At 39.6% G+C, this 19,892-nt stretch overlaps 1 protein-coding gene across 8 annotated transcripts in view; it reads right to left on the bottom strand.

Moving 5' to 3' along the window:
* Nucleotides 1-15,102: 15,102 nt before the first annotated feature.
* atp2b2 (ATPase plasma membrane Ca2+ transporting 2) overlaps nt 15,103-19,892 on the bottom strand; it is an 80,907-nt gene continuing 76,117 nt past the window's right edge. For 6 of the 8 annotated variants that reach the window (XM_029431804.1, XM_029431806.1, XM_029431809.1 and 3 more), the window contains one exon: nt 15,103-18,104. In XM_029431804.1, the coding sequence (XP_029287664.1) occupies nt 17,793-18,104 (312 nt within the window). In that variant the 3' untranslated portion in view covers nt 15,103-17,792. The remainder of the gene's footprint in view (nt 18,105-19,892) is intronic. The other 2 variants (XM_029431811.1, XM_029431808.1) reach the window with 1 other exon arrangement.

The following is a 19,892-nucleotide window of genomic DNA, read 5'->3' as shown; positions in this document are numbered from 1 at the left end:
GTATAAGCATGCACTTTGGAGTTTCTTTAATAATCTAACAATGCTAAGTAGCGTATTACATGATTATAACAGCTGCCCCATCAGGTTTACATGTCTCTACATTCATGGGTGGGATGGCTACACATATACTATTACATCATGCCTACATCAATTTAAAGTTGTATATTCAAAATGCAACCAGTCAGAGAAACGATCAAGCATTTTCTTTCTTTTATCTGGGTCTTAGTCTCATAATGATTATGCTAATTAATAACACAAACGGAATCAACAAAGACCTGCAGCCTCATGTAAACAAAGTGGTGTGGGCAGATGAATAGGCAGTTAGTTTGGTTAGTTGGCAAGTTGGCAAATACAGCACTATCCACTTAGCTAAAACAGAGGGTTCAGAATTTGCAACGATGTTAATGGAAAGTTAGCAAAGTTAGTATTACCCATCGTCAGAACTTTCACAATTATCAACATCAGACTTTATTTGAAAAATACTGAAAGTTTCCATTACAGGTTCACCTTCACTTCAAGTCTGCTTTTAACTAATGTTGAGTTAGAATTCATGTGAGACAAGAAGGTTTGCATTTAAATCTTAATTATTATTGTTTTAGATTAACCCGTTTTCAGAGCGAAAGTCTCCTTTTTATACTTAAAAACAATATGACTAAATAATGATATGGGAAACTTTATATCAAGTCTGTATTAGAGCCTGATACATCAGCATCTGCAAACTTTATCACAGATATATCGGTAGCAGCATATACGTCAGCTGTATAAAATCACTAGAATTATCATTTTGAGGTCATTTGGAAACGATGTTGTCCACCAGTCAACAGAAAAGTTGTAAAAACTGTAAAATGTCCCTCTCTGTACAGATTTTGGTCAAAATTCTACCGATAAGAGATCTTTGTCCCAAAAACATTTCTTTGAAAACGACTTTTGTTCATTTAAAATAAAAATATAAAAATAAACATTTGTCAGTATAGGTATCATCCTGGCTCTCTGGCCTGCATGAACATAACAACACATAAATAACATTAAACAACTATCTACACACAGAAAAAGGATAAATACCTGAGGTGTTTTTGGGTTAAAGACTTGTAGGAAGTCAAGTCTCAATCTTCAAAGAGGCAGTGACCCGTTCGATTTATGAATTGAGGTCGACAGTCTGGTTCCTTTTGTCAAAGCAGTTGGTCCTGGAGCTTTGCTCTGAGCATACCAACTCACACCTCTTTGTCCTCTCTGGAAGTCACTCTGCACCCGGGCATACAATATGAACAGATTTCCTCATTTCAAAGCATTAGATTGTTGTTGTCTCTGGCTAAGGATGAATAATCAGCCCATCATACAGTCTTAATAATCCAATGCTGCTTGAAGAGCAAGTATTCCTTATGGTCTTAAAAAAAAGAGTTTATAGGGTTTGTGCATACACAAGTTGATTGCCTGGTTTCCAGGCGTGATAGACTCGGTGCACTAGGAACTCCATGACTCCAAAAGCCTGACCTAGTGTCTAAGAATCCCTTCACGCAAGGGTCACTCGCCATTAGAAGCTTAAAGGAAGTGCCCTGCATAAAAAGTATGGCCACCCAAAGCGGCTGGCAAACACTCACTGTGCTTTTCAGGCAGGCAGAGTCAAGTCCTTTATTTATGTTGCCCTGTACAACATTATCAGAGCGGGAATGCAAGATGAGGTTAAAACTTTAAAATGTCTTGCAGGTAAAGGGTTGCTTCAGAGGCTAATGTTCCTGTTTTCATGCTCTTTTGCATCATTGGTAAGAAGTGTCAGATGTATTCCTTAAAAAACGTGCTCCATTTAGCCGCAGTGCAATGATTGTGGTGATAGGAGTACACAAAAATAACTTAACTGCATTCTCACCCTTTAGGGAGGTCGAGAGTGAGTTGTGGAGTACTATGTGAGAAAGTTTGCTTCCAGAAGACGTGTTAGAAACAGGAAACCTTTCACTCCAACACTGGATGGTCTGTTGACAGGATGTCTACAGGTCATTCTCTTCAACCAGTCTGGCTTACTGACTCCAGAACAAGCAGGATGCTTCAAAATGATTGGCCAACTTGCTCCTATGGGACCACAAAGATGTGCCATTGGTTGTTCGAGTCGGGAGGAACAGAGTCACTTTGCTGTCCAGTTAGGATACTGGAAAAAGAAAAACCTGTTGCTAGGACACCAATCAGTCCTTTACAAGGTGCTGCGAATGAGAGAGACAATCAGAGAATTGAAATAACTGTAGTATGTTAGATGCAGAAAGGATAAGTAGTACCAAACATAAGCAGAAAGACAGAACGGAAAGTAATGAAAAACCAAAGAGAGTGAGAGGTGAACAGATAAAGCTGTCTGTCTGCATCTCTCACTTAATGTTACATAACAGTGGGAGGTTGTTGTTGTTGTTTTTATTGTTTTGTGAAGTTTTAATCTCTCTATTTATGTTCACTCAAGACTGAAATGTGCATAGGTTCATGCATTTGCTCTTTTCACAGAAACGTTCTGTTTCTTACTAATTTTGCAACAAACTGTAACAACAGCCTGAGCAGCAATACGCACTGTTTAACTTAAATGTTTTTTAATTATTAGATTCCGAGCAGTTTTTCAGTGCTCATTATTCCACATTAGCAGCAACTGAAAAAGAGGACAAGAACAGACCACGCTTACTTCTACTACGCTTTACTTCTACAATTATTTGCATTGGATTTAAAACAGAAGATGCACAAATCCACTTCTTGGGGTTCATGGCGTAGTCTATAGTTATATGTAATTAGACACATGTTACAGGTACTATCATTTAGACATTATCTCACACAGAACCAAGACACATGTTAGATCAAGAGAAAAGACAACATTTTATATATACGTGTGTTGCTGCTGAAAATGTGCAGTTGAAACATTTGAAGTATTTGAAAAACTAAAACAGAAGAAATAGAAATCCCAAAAAAGCTGAATTAGAGGTTGAAATGAAATGTATCCACAAATTCACTGCATGTCCTTCAGTCATTACGGTGAACGTGTGTGTACAGTTAGGCTTCAGGCACCCAAACAATCAGCATCAGGTGATTTGATTTGGAATCTGTTTATTTGCTTTTAACCTGACATTGTTTAGGTGAAGTGCACACATGTTAGCACTGTAGGGCTGCACAGGCAATTGTTGTGGTTATATCAATCATTTGTTTCTTTGTCTTTCAGTGACCGTGGGTGTTTGGGGGGATCCCACCCTGGTGGAGCAAAAGGCTTGGCTTAGGGCTAAGGACTCTTAAATCCTGGAACCAGCCAATTGGGCCAAACCATGTCCTGCCATGTCATGGGGGGGGGGGGGGGGGGGCTTTAGTTAGTTTTGTTTGTATTTAGTTTTAGTAGGTGTCCATCTTGGTTACCCATTGTGTGTTATTTATTTTGGCCAACCCACTATATCTGTTCCCTCATGTGTCATTGTGTCAGTTCAGTTACCACTTATGGTAGAAGCACAAACATCATGGGCAGAACCATTCTTTGGCTTTATGTCTCCCGACGCAATTACATATTCACGCCAGTACTGTTTAAATGTCTGTGAAAATGTAGGGAATAAATTGAGCTTGAAATGTCAGTTGAAGTGGAAGTCCTGAAATAAATGTTTGCATGAACTGAAAGACTGTCAGTTGAAGTGTAAGCACTGAAAGCAGTTGAAGTGAATGAACAGTGGAAGTTAGAAGAGCTGTTTGAGAGGTGAAGACTTGAGATCTGGTTTGACATGTCAGTTGAAATATAAGTATGAAAGGAGTTGAAATGTCAAATGAAGCCAAATAGATGAATACAATAAAAATGTTAATTGATGTGTAAGTGGTGAAGAGTTAGAGATAAAGCAATTAAAATGATACCAGACATGTAAATGGTAAAAGTAATTGAAATTTCAGTTGACATGGAAGTGCTGACCACAGTTCAAGAGTGCGCCTTGTAAGCTGTTGAACTGTCATTTGACATGCACCATCTGAAAGTATTGAGGTGTCAGTTTGAGAATAAAAATCAGTTAAAGTGTCAGTTGACAGTTGAAGTGTCACCAAAAGTGTAAGTGATGAAAGCATTTCAAATTTTGGCAAAATTAAAAAGTAAAGTCATCCGGCAGAGCCTTGGCGGTAAATGAGTGGGGAGCTCCAGGTGCATGGAAGACGAACATCGTTCCTTTGCACGTACCAGCCACATGGCAATGTTACAAAGCCGGTTGTAAAGCAGCAAGTTTCCCTTTAAGTCCCACCATGTTATCATCGCACGGAAGAACACAAAGGCATCAAACCCATAACTACTCAGGGTGCTGTACTGCAGCGACCCAAAATTCTGACATCTCTCTCCACATCGATGCGTGTGTGTGTTAATCACGGAGAAATAAAAACATAACAATACAGAAAAATATTTTTCCCCAAGCGGACAAATACAGTACTTTGAGGGGTGTAAGTGGGCTGTCCCACTCGCTCTCTGAAATTAACGCTGGAAGCAGCGAAGAAGGGAACAGATTTTAAGCTGCACAGCAACAAGATGATTGGTTGACAGAGAACTTGGCAAAACACCCTCAGTCAGATGTTTGAGACAAAACCAAAAAAGAAAAACCCCAAATATAAACCATGTAGATAGTCATCTGATTGAACTTTTGCTAAACTTCATTCTATAAGAGGATTTTTGAGTGGAATTAATTCCTCTGATCTGCTTTTGATATGTTTGACATGTTTGGAGCTGAACCCATTCAAAGGAAGAACTCAAATGAACTGACAAAAGACGAAAAGTTATAATTTCAGCCAGATCTGCCATTCAATGCGTTGCTAATACTTCCCCGAGCGTATAAACATGCAACTCAATAGAGACACCACCCCACATCTTCATATCAACAGCAATTTGTTTGAGCAATTCAACAAAACGCCCACAGAACATTTAAACACGGGTCACTTCACTGAGAAAGCCTTAGACTGCATTGATGCACAATTTTCACTAACAACAAAAAGAAACTGCGAGGGAAAGTGAGGAGAAAAGAAGCTAGGGGAAATGCAAGACAAAGAGCCCAGCGCAACAGATCCCAAACTCAGGTTCAACACACGAACTGCAGCCAATCCACTGCATCCATTCAGGCCACTTGAATTCAGCGTTTCTTTTATCCCCATGCGACAATTAGTCTGGTGTCAAACAAAAGGTAGTATTTACATTTACAACAATAGTGTGACAGTATCAGATAATAGTGTGAGTGTGTGATAATTAAGCTTGAGTCAGAAACATCGCGTGGGCATGCACAGACACAGACACAGACACTCTGACCTCACCTTACTGAGTTCAATAGCTTTCTCTGCTTGGCAAGAGGGGAGCGTTGAGTAGCTACCAACCAGGCCACCCAGTAGTGAGTGAGACCTGCCAGCAACACCAACACATGCCAACAGAGCTGAGAAGGCTGATATCGGTATGCTGAATATTAATACTATTTAAGACGGTGCTGGTGTACCAGCATGCAAAGCAGCAACACAGCGCTTTACGTGTTGAATCTCTCCTCTACACAACATTGTGGATCCTACCCGTGATTTAATTCCGCTCCAAAATGTAATCGGTTCTTGCTTGGCAAATGCTACACCCTTCCACCAGCTTTCATTAAAATCTTGCCAGTAGTTTGTCCAAAGTCCTGCTGACAGACAAACAAACAAAACAGCCGAAAACATATCATCTTTGCAGAGGTACTACAGGTAATATGTAATACAAAAATCCCATTGGCATATTCTCAATAAAAATGTAGTTTTATATTAATGTCTTGAAAATAATATTATGTCTCACAAAACTGAGTACTTGACACTAAACAAAGCCTAAAGCTGTTAATAAATGCTGCAGCGTGAGCAGTAAATGTACTAAGTGCTGCAGAGGGAGCTTGTTATTTGCTCATTTGGTTTGGCTGAGTCAAGCCTTGTTCTGTTGAGTTGTTGACAAAGTATTAAGTATCTGACTCTAATAACTGAATCTTCACACTGACTAAACCTTACTTCTGGATGTGGCACACGAGGTAAACACAACAAAACAAAAGCTGAATCATACTGCTGCACATTGCAAAGGTATGGGCCTTCTGCATACAGTACATACAAACCTGTGCACATATATTTCTGTACTTAAAGCTGCATCATACAAAATATATTACACCAGTGGCCAAACTTTTTCAATTCACGGCACCCTTTATAGTGAACCCATACATGCGCACACTTTTCAGCTTAGTGTAAAATATGTGATATATGAACTGATATCAGTTCCTGAAATAATAATCAATCACTCAGACATGCAACATTGCAACACACACACACACACACACACTCTTCATCAGTCTTCATTAATTAGTTTTTTTATTCAGTATATTTGCTGAAGAGTGGTGTTTTGTCTTGAGGTTTTTTGGGCGTAGTGTTAGACCGACAGATGAAACATTTGATGGATGGAACGGATGGATTGAGCAGATGGGTCCAGGAACTTTGTCTCAACTAGCAGATGAATCACCATGAAATGATATACATTCATGGTCCCCAGAGGTTGCATCATAATTAAGTTGGTGATCCCTGACGGTTCCTCTCGCACCACCATGAGGTTGTCTTTTGTGGTTTTGATTCAAATGTATCAACAATTCTTGGATGGATTTCCATGAAATGTGGTAGAGGCATTCATGCTACCCTCAGGATGAATTGTATTCACTTACTGTAGTCAACATTTCAACTTGTCCACCCCTGTGGCTTTGGGGTCAAAAAAGAGAGAAGATATGTCAGAATTTAAACTTAAATCATTAAAACAATGACATTATCAACAGAATGTGAAGAGGTAACAGTGTTGACGTTAAGTCAAAGACGTCTCTGTGTTGTGTTGCAGAGATATCTACTGAAGTTAGCATCAACTGACTAGTTCCACTCCGTCCAGTCTGTAATACCACTTGTTCCTCTAGAGGTGATAGTGAGTCAGTGTAGCTTCAGTCTGCCCTCAGTACAGAGGGAGAAGAAACACAGCTGCCTGACTCGCTTGCAAATATTACAGTCATGTTCCGTTTTGGTTTTATAGTTTGTTTATTGGATTACAATCAAAGTGGTAGAAAGTGTTGTGAGTGTTTAGCTGTCGGCAGCCCCGGGAAATGGCGTAGCTTCAGTTAGCAGTTAGCTCGAGTTCAGCCACAGGACCGGAGAACTGCAAACTCCCTGATGCTGTTACACATGTTACACATTTCCACCATCCCGCTGTGACTGCAGGGCTGGAGCTTGTTCTGGCTGAGCTCGAGTCTCTTCGGCTGCTGACTGAGGCTCCGTCTGACGGAGGCCGCTGTCGAGTGCCGGCTCGGCCGACCTCTCTCCTCCCCCGGCGGGCTGCTCCTCTGGCTGCGCCGCCCCCGGGAAGACAAGGCAAATATGCGGGTCGTTTTCTAGTTTCTGGCATTTTGGATTTAGTCCAATAAACAAACCTAGCGTTACACGGACTACAGCCTCCGGCTAACATCAGTGCCCAGTAAACACAGAGGGATCAGTTCCACGTGAAGATTATATGACAGCTGTGTTTTTTGACCGGCTCTCAGAGTTTCAGCAGTTTGGTTAAATTTTGGTCAACGCTTTCTTGCCCTGCTGACTGACTGACAGGCCTCACACAGGAGTAAATATATTACACAATATAAAGAATAAATTAGAATGCAACAAATATTCCAAACTACTACAACTAAAATGTAAACATTAGAGATTGTAAGGACCCAGTTTAGAGGTGAAATCCTGTGCCCTATTTATTTGGAGCAGGTGGCTCAGAACTACACATTGAACTTTTAACTGCAAGATCCTCGGTTCTGATCCGGCTGGTTGCATATCTCTATCCCTCATTTCCCGTCATCTCTCCTTTCCGCTGGCTGTAGACCCAGAGTCTTGTTTGTACTGTAACACAATTGTTTTCTCACCATAACCAAGTTATGTTTGTGCCTAAACCAGATCATGCCTTCCATGCAGTCATATAACCATTTTGTAAAGGTCATATGGAAGGGACAACAAATCAGAAATGTTAATATGGGTCATAATATAGGTCGTTTTGAAAGTCAATGACAAATGGCCTGAACATAGTTTGGAGGACCTGTTGACCGAATCACCGGTGTTAAAGGCACAATACAAAACAGATACTTAGCATTAATCGAATGGAAACAGAGCAGTAAACATAATAAAGTAAAACAATACATGGATTGGTGAAGTGGGTTGAGAGAGCAGAATAGATGAGTTCTTAGGTGTCCCATGAAAATTGACATTCAGTCACAAAAAGTTAATATTTTAAATATTCCATTCTGTGAGTCCATTTTTCTCACAGAAATGTCAAATGCAGACAAAAGTGTGAGTACTGATTACTGTCATTTTCACTCACAGTCTCTGCCTTGACGAGCACGAAAGTAATAATTTCCTTCAAGCCCTTCACCTTGTAGTCTTCTCATGGGAGACTGATAATATTAAACCTGAAGTGCAATTATACATTCAGCTATTTTTAGTTCCATCTGTCTCCATGCTCAACTGCCAGACAGTCTTTTGAGGCACGAGCTATTAGAACATCCTGGAGTGCAATGGACCGTGGGTGATGAAGACAAACTGGAGATATTATACAAATAATGGCTGCTGCTGATCTCTCTCTCTCTCTCCGTCATCCATCCACCTCCCCAGCTCATCAAATGTCGTGGATATACGACATCCCCACATCTTCCTCTGAATTTGTCATTTCACTTATCGCTGTCTGACATCTCAGCATCGACACAATGAGCGGGGGAATGGGGGCTATCATACCTGTGAGGTTTAGAAGTGGAACTGTAATCACGTACCTGTCCATCTGCTGTCACCGGAGGATTGAGTGTGATTGTGTCTCTGGGCGTGAAGGCATGCAAGCCAACATGTGTGTGTGTGTGTGTGTGTGTGTTATTCTATGGTGTATGACTTTGTGAATGTGTGTGTTCCAGGATATGCATCTTAGTTCATCTTAAATAACTAAATTGTTTACACCACTACTGTTTAAATCATGTGTCATCACAAGAGGCACAAGAGGTTTTCATTTCAGTCTTATTACTATTTCTCTCATTAAATCCTAGAAGTCTGGTCAGAATTGTGAATTTGCTGAAACGACTGATGCTCTTGATGATCTTGTATTCTTACTCAGATGACCAGTCGATTTATCAATAAAATCATAGATAGAAAAATCTATTTTGATGAATAATTAATCATTCATCTAAATGTACAAATATTTGCTGGTTCCAGCTTTACAAATGTGTGGACTTGCTGCTTTATGTCATATGCGTTTTATATCATTGTAAATGACAAATAAAGAAATATTGAGCTTCTGGTCAGACATAAAAAAAACCCCGATATGTTTACTTTAGAAACTACAACATTTACATGTGTAATAAAATGAATCATAAGTTTTAACCCATAACAGAAACTCCTGGACAGTTTATCAGTGAGCATTTTGGCCAATACTTTTCTTTTGTTGACTATTCATGCATCAATAGGTTATGCAGAAGTTTTGAGATACTTGCTATGACCTTCATTAGCAGATTGATTTGCCTTCTTGATTTTTCTCTGACCGTCCACACTGACTCCTGGAAGATTACCTGACCTCTTCTCCTTCGATGGTTTTGGTCTGGTGTTCACAGACAGTTGATGTTGATGTCTTTGCTGTTTCACCATTAGTGTTCCCCACAGTTCACAAGTGATGTCAAACACCACTCCAGTGTTCCTTATCAGGGAGGACACAGGGGTTACAAACCCCCATTTTCAACCACCTGTTATCATGTAGCAGAAATGTCATACTTAATTCATGTCACACTACAACTAACCATTTTCAACTTCATTTGCTTTTCATCAAGTCTTTTGAGTAAGGATAGTTTCTTCTCTTTAGTGCCTCCTTCAAATAAATCCCTCTAAAAAAGAAAACTCACTCTCTGGTAGAAATGCTTACAATCTGTATGCACAATAAAGCTATACATTGTGATAAAAGGTTGCAACTAGATGTTCTTTTAATGGATCACAAGCAAAAAAGGTTGGGATGAGCAGAGATACCCTAGAAAGCTTGTTAGCATGATGGACTTTATGAATATTATGCTGCAGATGACCCCTACTGGCCAGAACTCTTCATTGCAACACCCCCACAAACCCCTTCAACAGTGATCTACAATGTCACTTCTTTCATTCTCCTTAAATGACCTGAAGTTTTGCACTGTGTGAAATAACCAACGTAAACAAAAAGATGTAAAAGTTCAAAACTATGAATGCAGTCTAACACTGAGCATATGAGTCATAACTCTTTTTGCAAAAGAAAGTCTCAGTCCTGCCGAAAGGTGTGTCATATCTCTTTTGGCTAGTGTGCAGAGTATTTACAGCCCTGAGGTGTATTTTGGGAGATAAAAAATCACCACATCACCTTTGCTTTGAATCAACCGACAACATAGCTGTTAGTGCCATGAATGCAACGTGTGCGTGTTTTCCCATGTCCTTCCCACAGTCCCATCCCCCCGACAGGAACCATAGTCTCCCCTTATCCCATTAAGACAATTGCCAAGACTGGCATTCAAACATGTGCACGTGTGCATGTCTTTCTCTCTGTGTGTGAGAGACATACACACAAACCCACATATACGGACGAATGCACACAAATATACCAACCCATACACACACCGGGCAGAGAAAGAGTAATTTCAAAATCAATCCTTTTGGAGAAAAAGAGTGAAAAAAAAGAATGAGAGCCCCAAAACCTCCACCAGTGTTGGCTGATTGTAAAGGACTGTCAGTTACTGCAGCCTTCTATTGGGCCAAAGGGAAGCAGCAGGATTCAACTTGAGGCCCAATAAAGGGCTATTCTTCCTGGAAATCGGCCCTCGCACATGGACTTGAATGCACTCGGGCGCTAATCTTCCGAGCTGTGGGAGCCCACTCTATATTCAAAGGCTGTGCCACCCCAGCAGGCACTGCCGCGCATGCTGATGCTATTACACACCACCAGGCTAATGCTAAAGCTCATGCAGGGTTAATGATACTGTACTGAAATCTCTGAATTTGTATTGTTCTTCTTATCACACTAAACCTTGGAGACACTATTCATCATACATGTATTGTACCTCTGGTAAGTAACAGTAGCATCTCATTTAATATTTGTAGCTAAATGTCTACTTCTACACCTGTTATGCAACTGGTGTAAAGGGTCAGTTCACCCAAATCACATTTAAAAAAACATGATGATGCTTTATGGTTTTCTGCCATTTCTTAATAGTTTCCTGACATAGCACCACGCAGAGCCGGCTCAGTGGGAACATGCTTCACAGTAGGTGTGCTATTGTGAAACAGGCTTATTTTACCACCTGTAGCCTCACAAAGTGTAGTAAGTTAGCTATGTGCTCCTTGGCATTAAGTAACGGCGAGTTAGGTTACCACTGCAACCAGCTAGCTCGCGGGTGGAGTCACATTTGCTGCTGTTAGAGCAGACAAACACATTGTGTAGTCCATTCTTTCTAAACACTTTGCAGTTTTTGTCTAAAAGAACACATCATCATCCACTCGTTAGATGTAGAGTCACTTTACTAACAGAAATGCATACATCACTTTTTATTGGGATCATCCTAGTTATCTGCACACACACACACACACACACACACACACACACACACACACACACACACACACACACACACATACTTAATTTTGGTGATGAGGGTCAAACCAGTGAAGAGTAATCATTGACATCTATCGACCTGCAGACAGACACCATTCAACATGACTGACCCTGTTTTCTCGTGCCTCATTAACAATGTTCTGATCTGTTTCTTCTCTGTGTTCTACCAGGTGACGGTCAATTAATAATCCACATCTTACTTTGTACTGATGGCACTAATGGGAATAAATAGCCTGCATGTTAATTATGTCAACCTTGATCACTATCAAGCATACAGTCAGTCAGGGGAAACCTATTTTAGAACTGCATTTGAAAATTAGCCAGCTAGCTAACACTGGCACATTGACACAAAGGTTGATACATGTGTGTTGTCTTTATAAAAAAAGAAATTAAATGGGCAATAAACACATCGTACGGTAGACTGCGACACCTTAAAGTTTTTAAATATCTTTGGCAGGTGAAAGCACAGATGTACTAACAAATGACAGACAGACAGAGTTAGCAACAAGCCGTTGAACATAGTGGAGCGTTTAAATAGACGGATATTTGGACTAGCTGTTGGACGTAAATTGATCTATTTATTTACTTAAAAGAAATGCTGATGTTGCTGTCTTTTGTTTGTGTTAACGAGCAGCTAACACCAAATCTAGAAAGTGATCATAATAATTTCAAATTGTTTGTAAAGTTTTGAACTTGACTAATATTGTGTTCAACTGTTTTTTTCAATGAAGTATAAAATTGAGACACATTTCCTGTTAAGCTCTTCAACTTGTCAAACGTCCTCATAACAACTTGAGACAAACACTGAAGGGTAAAGCATGAGCACACGGACAGTGTCCTCAACAACACTGATGTTCAACCTAATGAAGTTCTGGAGACTAAATGATGCTCAGGATTTCTTATTCCCATGCCTCGTCTGTTTGCTTTGCACCACTCACTTATAATGTAGGAACATTTATGCTCACTAAGAGACAGATCTTTACATGGCTGATCAGGGATAAAGTGGCATCTTCGGTTATCTTTAGTGAAATACTGCCCTCCAGTGGACACAGACATTTAGATAAGCGTCTTCTATGACCTTTCTATTACACATCAAGCCTCGTCTATCACTCAGATATTCAGTAATCATGTCTTTACAGACTAAACTGTTCTCTCATGATAGAGGATGCTGGGTTGGCACATGGTTGCTATCCATCTCTCTCTCTCTCTCTCATTGTCAAACAGTTTGGGCTTGTCGACACACTCAAGTGTAAAATCATACCGATACTGTCAGGCAGAGACACCATTTTAAATTGAATGCAAAGAAGAATTAAAATGGGATGGGATCAATCCCAATGCTGCAGGCATCAGCACATTCCCAGAGAAGCTTTAAGCGTAAAATCTGAAGTATAGTGCGGTATGTAGCGACTTCAGGAGTGTGATGATCACAACGTTAAATATAACCATTATAGTGAGATGCGCAGCATTATAAAAGCAACATATTCAAAGGACATAGTTGTTTAAGGCGGTGGTCAAATAAATCAGGTAAATTGTAAATATGTAAACAATAGCTTGCCCTTCACTCATTACCACTGCTGAAATGCCCTCAATCACTGAACAGATCAGACTGTTTGTGAAATGATTAAGAGGAACAATCCAGAGAAAAACATGGCCATGCAGCATAAAATTATACATATATATTTTTCTAATCTTGTTTTTTCTTATGCCATGCAGCGTGACTCTTGTGATGGCAATGTATATCAGTCAGTCCACCACTTTGGTCTAATTACAATTATTGGATGGATTGTCATGTGAGTACAGACTATTATGGTTCCCGGAGGACTAATACAACTGACTTTGGTGATCCTCTGAATTTTCATCTAGTGCCATCTTTAGGTCAACATTTTAATTTGTAACTTTGAATCTTTTTTAATGGCCAAATACCTGCAAATCCATAACAAAGCAAAACTAATTCCAATCAGCCTCAGCTGTACTTTGAGTTTACTGCCAATTATCAAATGTTAGCATGCTAACAGCTAAACTAAGGTGACCATGGTAAACATTATGCGCGGAAAATATCAGCATCGTCATTGCATTTAGCTCAATGCACCACTGTGCCTAAGTGCAGTCGCATAGAAACATTTGCATGGCTGCAGACTTTAGTCATTATCTTGTTTTCTTATGAAATAAACTATAGTGTTAATCATCAGCACTGTACTCTTTCAATCTCAAATTCACACTCTGCTGGAACAAACTTTTTTTTAAGCCTGTTTGGAGAGTAGACAGTACAGACAGAGTGAAGGAGATGGGAATGATAAGCAACTAAAGTCCTCAGCCAGACTTCAACCAGTGACGCTGCAATTACTTTACATGGTCATCGCCTTAAACCTCTTGGACAACAGGATGCCCCAATGTTGCTTCATGTGAAGGGGTCACAAAGTTAAAAGTTTGTGACCTTCTGGTTTAAAGAGCTTCTATTGGCATACGCACTGAAAAGCCCAAACATTCGCAATGAGCAGAACCTTTTGAAACAAACCAATGGAAATGGAAAAACATTCAAAGTGGACACTGAAAGATGAGGCACAACGAATCAGAACAGGACATGTCACACGGGGCCAGGACACACCATGCTGGGTCATGCTGCTCTGGGAGATTTATTAAGTGATTTTTCGTTTTTTTGTTTTTATTATGGATTTCACTTGCGCTCCTGTCAGGAGTGTGGTAAATGGGACAGTCAAGCAGCAAGAGTCACAGTTCATCATCATCATCATCATCATCATTATCATCATCATCATAACTGTCACCACCATTATTGTCATCGTCCTGATGGTATAATTTTCATCATCATTTAACTTTTCATCAAGCTAGAAAATAATTTACATCACATTGTTTTCACTGACTTTTGAGACCACAAACATTCCAGCAACACACTCTAGGATTAAGGGTGGGTAACAATCAGAAAAGCATGACTTTTTGCATAGTATTAAATGAACAAAGACATTGAGTTCTTTATTTACAATTATTGTATAGATAAAAAAAATATCATAAAAACAAGATGAACACTTAAATCACTTACCCAATAATGGCTAAGTATGCCAAAAGGTTATCTGTTGGCATTTCTCTTTTTCTTTGTTCCACAAACTGCATGCTGCTAAATACAGTACATCGAGGCAGGTGAGAGTATATTGCAAGAAGTATCATTGATATCATCGGCATCATCATCGTCGGTGTCATCATCGACATAAAATTATTGGTTGTTACAACACGTGTTATCACTTGGATGTAATCATGATGTTTTGAAGTGTTTCTGACAGGAGCAGTGATTGATTACATACAGCCAAACAGCTGTGTCGGCAGTATGAGTCGTTGTGGTGCATGATGGTAGACGTAGTCAGGAAGAGTTCCTGTTTTCACACCAGTCCGCATGAAGTTTCTGTCCTCAGTGGACTCATTGCTGTATTTACAAAGATTATTTTTAAACTTATCATCTTTGCATCCTCTTAAAGCTGAATGTCCTCCTGGATGTAAAAGTGGTTGGAGAATGTTGGCTTTAGTCTTTTTTTTTTTTTTTTTATTGAAAATGCTGTTGTTGCCGTTTTTTTTGTTTTGTTTATTGTTTTAATTTTTTTACAGACAAATAAACAAATAAATTGTCAAGTCAAAACATTGGAAAGGAAACAAAATAAATCAACAGCTTCTAAACAGAATATCAGAATCCAGACTGTTTTTTTCCCCCAACTTAAATAAGACAGATTTTATTCAAATGGTCAATGTTACTTTTTCAACACGCCTGAGCAGACTGGTAAAGCTTGTGCACCCTCTCCAGATAGACGGATCGACTTGGAAATGACAGAGGAGGATAGAAAAAAGGAAAAAAAGAAAGAACTGCTCGGATAAATGATTGTATATACTGAAGTAGTGTATAGGATTTATTTTTTAAGTAGAAAAATCGTCAATTTTTTCAAGTTGCATAATGAGCCTTTCACGTCATGCTTGCCAATGACTTCGGTTAGTAATATAAATAACAATAGTACAGGCTAGTTAAGTGGCCTTGTCCTTCTGAGTGCAATAAGACTGGGTAAATGTGTCTTCTGAATGTAACTTCTCTCTGTAATGTCTGATTGGTCAAAGCACAATAAATAGTTTACAACTAGTGAGTACAGTTGAGATGCTAGAGTACTGTATATTCTGTGACGGCAGGAAGACAAGCTTGGTTAAAACACACAAAAGCACATCTAGAATTACAGCACAGAAGTTTTCATTCATAACCAGATAGTGCAGAAAAGGATCGACTTTTTTTTATATATAGAAAAAGAGTCAAAGCAACATTCCATGTTTGTTGTAAGTTGGTTTTTTTTGTGTGTCAGTTTTCCTTTTTTTTTCTTTTTTAGATGTTAAAAATGCCAACAGCTTTGTGGGGCTGCATGTGTCACTCTGCCAGAGGAAACGGAAATCCTTAAAGCCAAAAAGGAATCAAAATAAAATAAAGTAAAATAAACAACACAATATATTCCAAATTTTCTAACAAAAACAAAAGGTCGGATTTCCATACGGCACAGATAAGCCAAATATAACTCTGCAGACTTCTAATGACTCGATTGCAGCCTTTTTGATGGTCACATGTATTTTTAAAACATCAAGTCCTTTGAACAAGCAGGTTTATCTAGAAGACAGTTCACTGTAAAAGGTCCTGATATCAGCCTTTGACTCGAGCCCTGACCCCAGGCCAGCGCTGAAGCACAGAAGAAAAACACAATAAAAAAAAGAGATAAGAAGTGAAAAAAAGAATTAAATATTCCCCCTCTGTCACAAAAAGGAGGCCTCCGTTTAGAAAAGGCAAGCCACTCCTACTTGATCCCAACAATCATATAGAGTAATACTAAGATTCCACATCGACTACGTATCCCATTATATTTTGGTTTCTTTTTGTTTGTTAATCCTCTAAAAATATCTACAATATTTGAAAAGATAGCAGGCAAATTCCAGCACATGGTTTTTCAGTAATAACACACCAACACAGCTCTGGTCCTTCTGAGCTTCAGCTTCTCCTCTCTCCTTCTAGAAACCAGGAATTTTATCTCTACGAGGTTGTAAACAAATTACATTCTCTTTAAGACATAAATAAGTCAAAGTATTTTTGAGCCATTGAAGCAGGAACAAGGCAACATGCCGACAAACAAAGATAAACTCTCTCTAAATATATTTATATGTATTTATATTTATAGAATATATCCCATAAATGCTATCATCATCATTATTATTTTGCGTTCCTCTTTTCCTACAGGTGCAAAACTACTGTGCAAGTTGAGCCCTACCACCTCGTTACACATTTCTGTTTATGGATGAAATAAATTTTTACAGTCGGGTACAAGTTCATGCCACACAGAAGAGGGAACTTTGCACTCAGAGAAGCCGTCTTTAAAATAGTAGTCCGCCGCGAGGCCTAGCCCATCAGAACCAAAGAACTCCAATAAAATTAAAACCCTTTTAAATAAAACTTGGGCAATGTACATTCATGCAGGAGCAACAATAATAATAACAATAATAATCAGAATCAGAATCATAATAATAACAATGTTTTTGAATTTAATTTAAACTATTATCAGTATTGACAATGTTATTGTTGAGGAGAGTGTGTAAGGGGAGTTTAGAGTCTGTTCTGTTTTGTGATTTTTGCTCCTCAGCAGTGTCTCCCTCCTAATCGTCCTCCTCCCGGTGCCACTAAAGACACAGTTCATACATATGTGCAGTCAGCGGCACGCTTATACAGTACATGCTAACACGCATAGTCATACACACCACCGCCGCTGCCACCGTACACATACGACCACAAAAGCAGGATGGCTGTGTAGGTTTTCTGGCTTTGTTGCGCTTTTTTGATTGCATGATAAGTTTGTTTTTCTTTTCGCCTTGCCATATTACTTTAGATTCTCCCCCATTTCGAGAGGAGCTGAGAGATTTAAGATCTCAAGGTTAAGGGAGGGGTGGGGGTTTAGATTTCGCCACAGGACCTGTCCTGTAGGTGAGGAAATGGGGGTTGAGGGGAAAGGGGGGAGTGGGCTGGGTGAAATTTTGGGGATGACAAGGTGTAGCGTTGCAGTTAAAGGTCTGGAGGAATTGGAGAAGTTGCCCCCAGACTGCAAGGAAACGACATTAGAGGTTAGAGCTGAGGTTAGGATCAGGGTTAGAGGCTTGTTTCCAAGCTGTGAAGAGGGCTGGCGGGGCCGGAGGAGGCGGCTGATTTACTGGTGTCGATGGTGAGGTTGATGCCGCTGTCGATGGCGTTGTTATTCTTGTTGGGGGACGAAGGTTGGCTGGAGTACTTCCCCCTCCTCCGAGCAGAGTCATCGTCTGTGTCGTCGATGAGGGGGATGTTGGGCGTGGAGTCTTCTATCCTAAACTCGGGGTGTGTCATGAAGTTGTGGATGGATGATCTGGAGTCTGGTTTTTCCAGGCCTTCATAGAGGGAGCTACGGAATGCATTCACAACGCGGATCTGTCGTAGAAAACAAAGGGGACGAAAGAGAAGAACACCAATGAGAGATGACGCAAGGGACAAAATGGAAGGGTGGGAGGGACCCTCGGGATGAGAGAAAAGAGGGAAGTGGAGGAGAGAAGGAACAGAGGGGAAGGAAAGAACCTCTCAATTGAGGATAGAAGAGGTGAAGAAAGAGGAGAAGGTGAAGGAGCAACAAGAGGAAAAGCAACTGCAGTCTGTGTTCTGCTTTCACAAGACGACTACAGTTCACAAGTCACTCAATTTTAGCGTGCACTAAGAAAAGCCGTGAGGAACAAAATCATACATTTCAAGAAAAACAAATACCAAAGCAACACAAACGCTCGTTGTAAGTATACGCTTTAGTCCAATGTGCTGTATACCTAGAAACAAGCCACGTTAATTAATGGAATGCTCACAGAAAAAATTAAGGGAGAATATCACATGCAAGTTTGAAGAAATCTGGTGGACGAGGTCAGTAAGAAGGAAGGAAGTTAGATCTGAGAGATCCAAATCAGGAGGTTTAAAAACTTCTGTAAGGTACCAGAGCACTGTCTGGGACAATATCCACACAGACTCTGAATGGGACACACACATAGAGCACAGGATGGGGAAAGCATGGTCCCAAACGCAATGGAGAGTCAAACTCTGCATGATGAGGCTGTTTCAACACGAGCATTGCAGTGTAAAACTCACAACAAAACGACACATCCAAAAGAAACAGAAAAACAGTGGCGTTTAGAGCGACCACAGCAGGTTAAGATATTATGAACACAGAAAGTAAACAAGAGGTCAAAACAAACTACATGCAACAAGACAACATGTCGTTGAAGAATTGGACACCGGCCCACAGACTGCTGACACAAAACATATGGAAGTGAATGATGAAAATAATAAGTTTACCGTCAGAGGTCTGACAGCTTTCAACTCCATGCACATCTAAGTAAACACTCAAGTATAGGCCCCAAACAACTACGTGAGTCTTTAGTGAGTATAGACAGTATTATCTGTCACTTCCTTCAATTTGTGGATCATAGGAAAGAATTGTTTTTAATCAGAACCCTATCTGCATGTACAATATCAACATGTGCTGAAACAACATGCACTTTGGTAGCTACAAAGATATTATGTGATGCTTTCAGACAGGGCCTTGATTCATGTCAGAACACTGGGGTGTATACAAAAGATAAATAGGGTATACTACGTCACAGTGGTTGCATCGATAATGTTCCTGTTGACATGTGAATTACTTCTGCGGGATTATTCTGTGTACAAACCATCTTTTTTGTGAGCTGAAGTAATAAAAATACATTGTTTATTATAGCAACATTAGAACCAAATGCTACTGAAATACATGCGCTAACAGATATTGAAATGTTGGTGACAATGCTACTTCTCTAATCTTCAAATTTGGAATTAACAGATATATATTGGATCCATTACTGAATAAATTAATAGTCTTCAAATTTAATCTTTAGTCCATAAAATGGCTTAAGATTGTTAGAAATGCTCATCACAGTTTCTAACAATCTAAAACCGCTCAATTGATATTGATATTACTATTTTCATCAATATAGTTTTTAACTTTTCCATGGGAGGATGTACTAAAATACTTTTATTTGAAAATATATTAGGTTTTCAAATGTACTGTAAGTATTATAGCACTGCTACTCTAAAACTGTGGCAGAGCAGGGCATAAGGAGACAAAACAGATACAACCAAATAATAAGAGGAGCCTGTCGGGATGAGTGCATGTGACAGGATGTCTGACAAGTAACACTGATGGGG

The sequence above is a fragment of the Cottoperca gobio genome, chromosome 5 (assembly GCF_900634415.1).
Source record: "Cottoperca gobio chromosome 5, fCotGob3.1, whole genome shotgun sequence".
In the NCBI taxonomy this organism is placed as follows: Eukaryota; Metazoa; Chordata; class Actinopteri; order Perciformes; family Bovichtidae; genus Cottoperca; species Cottoperca gobio.
The sequence above is the reverse complement of the archived record's forward strand: the minus strand, read 5'-3'. Positions and strand labels throughout refer to the sequence as shown.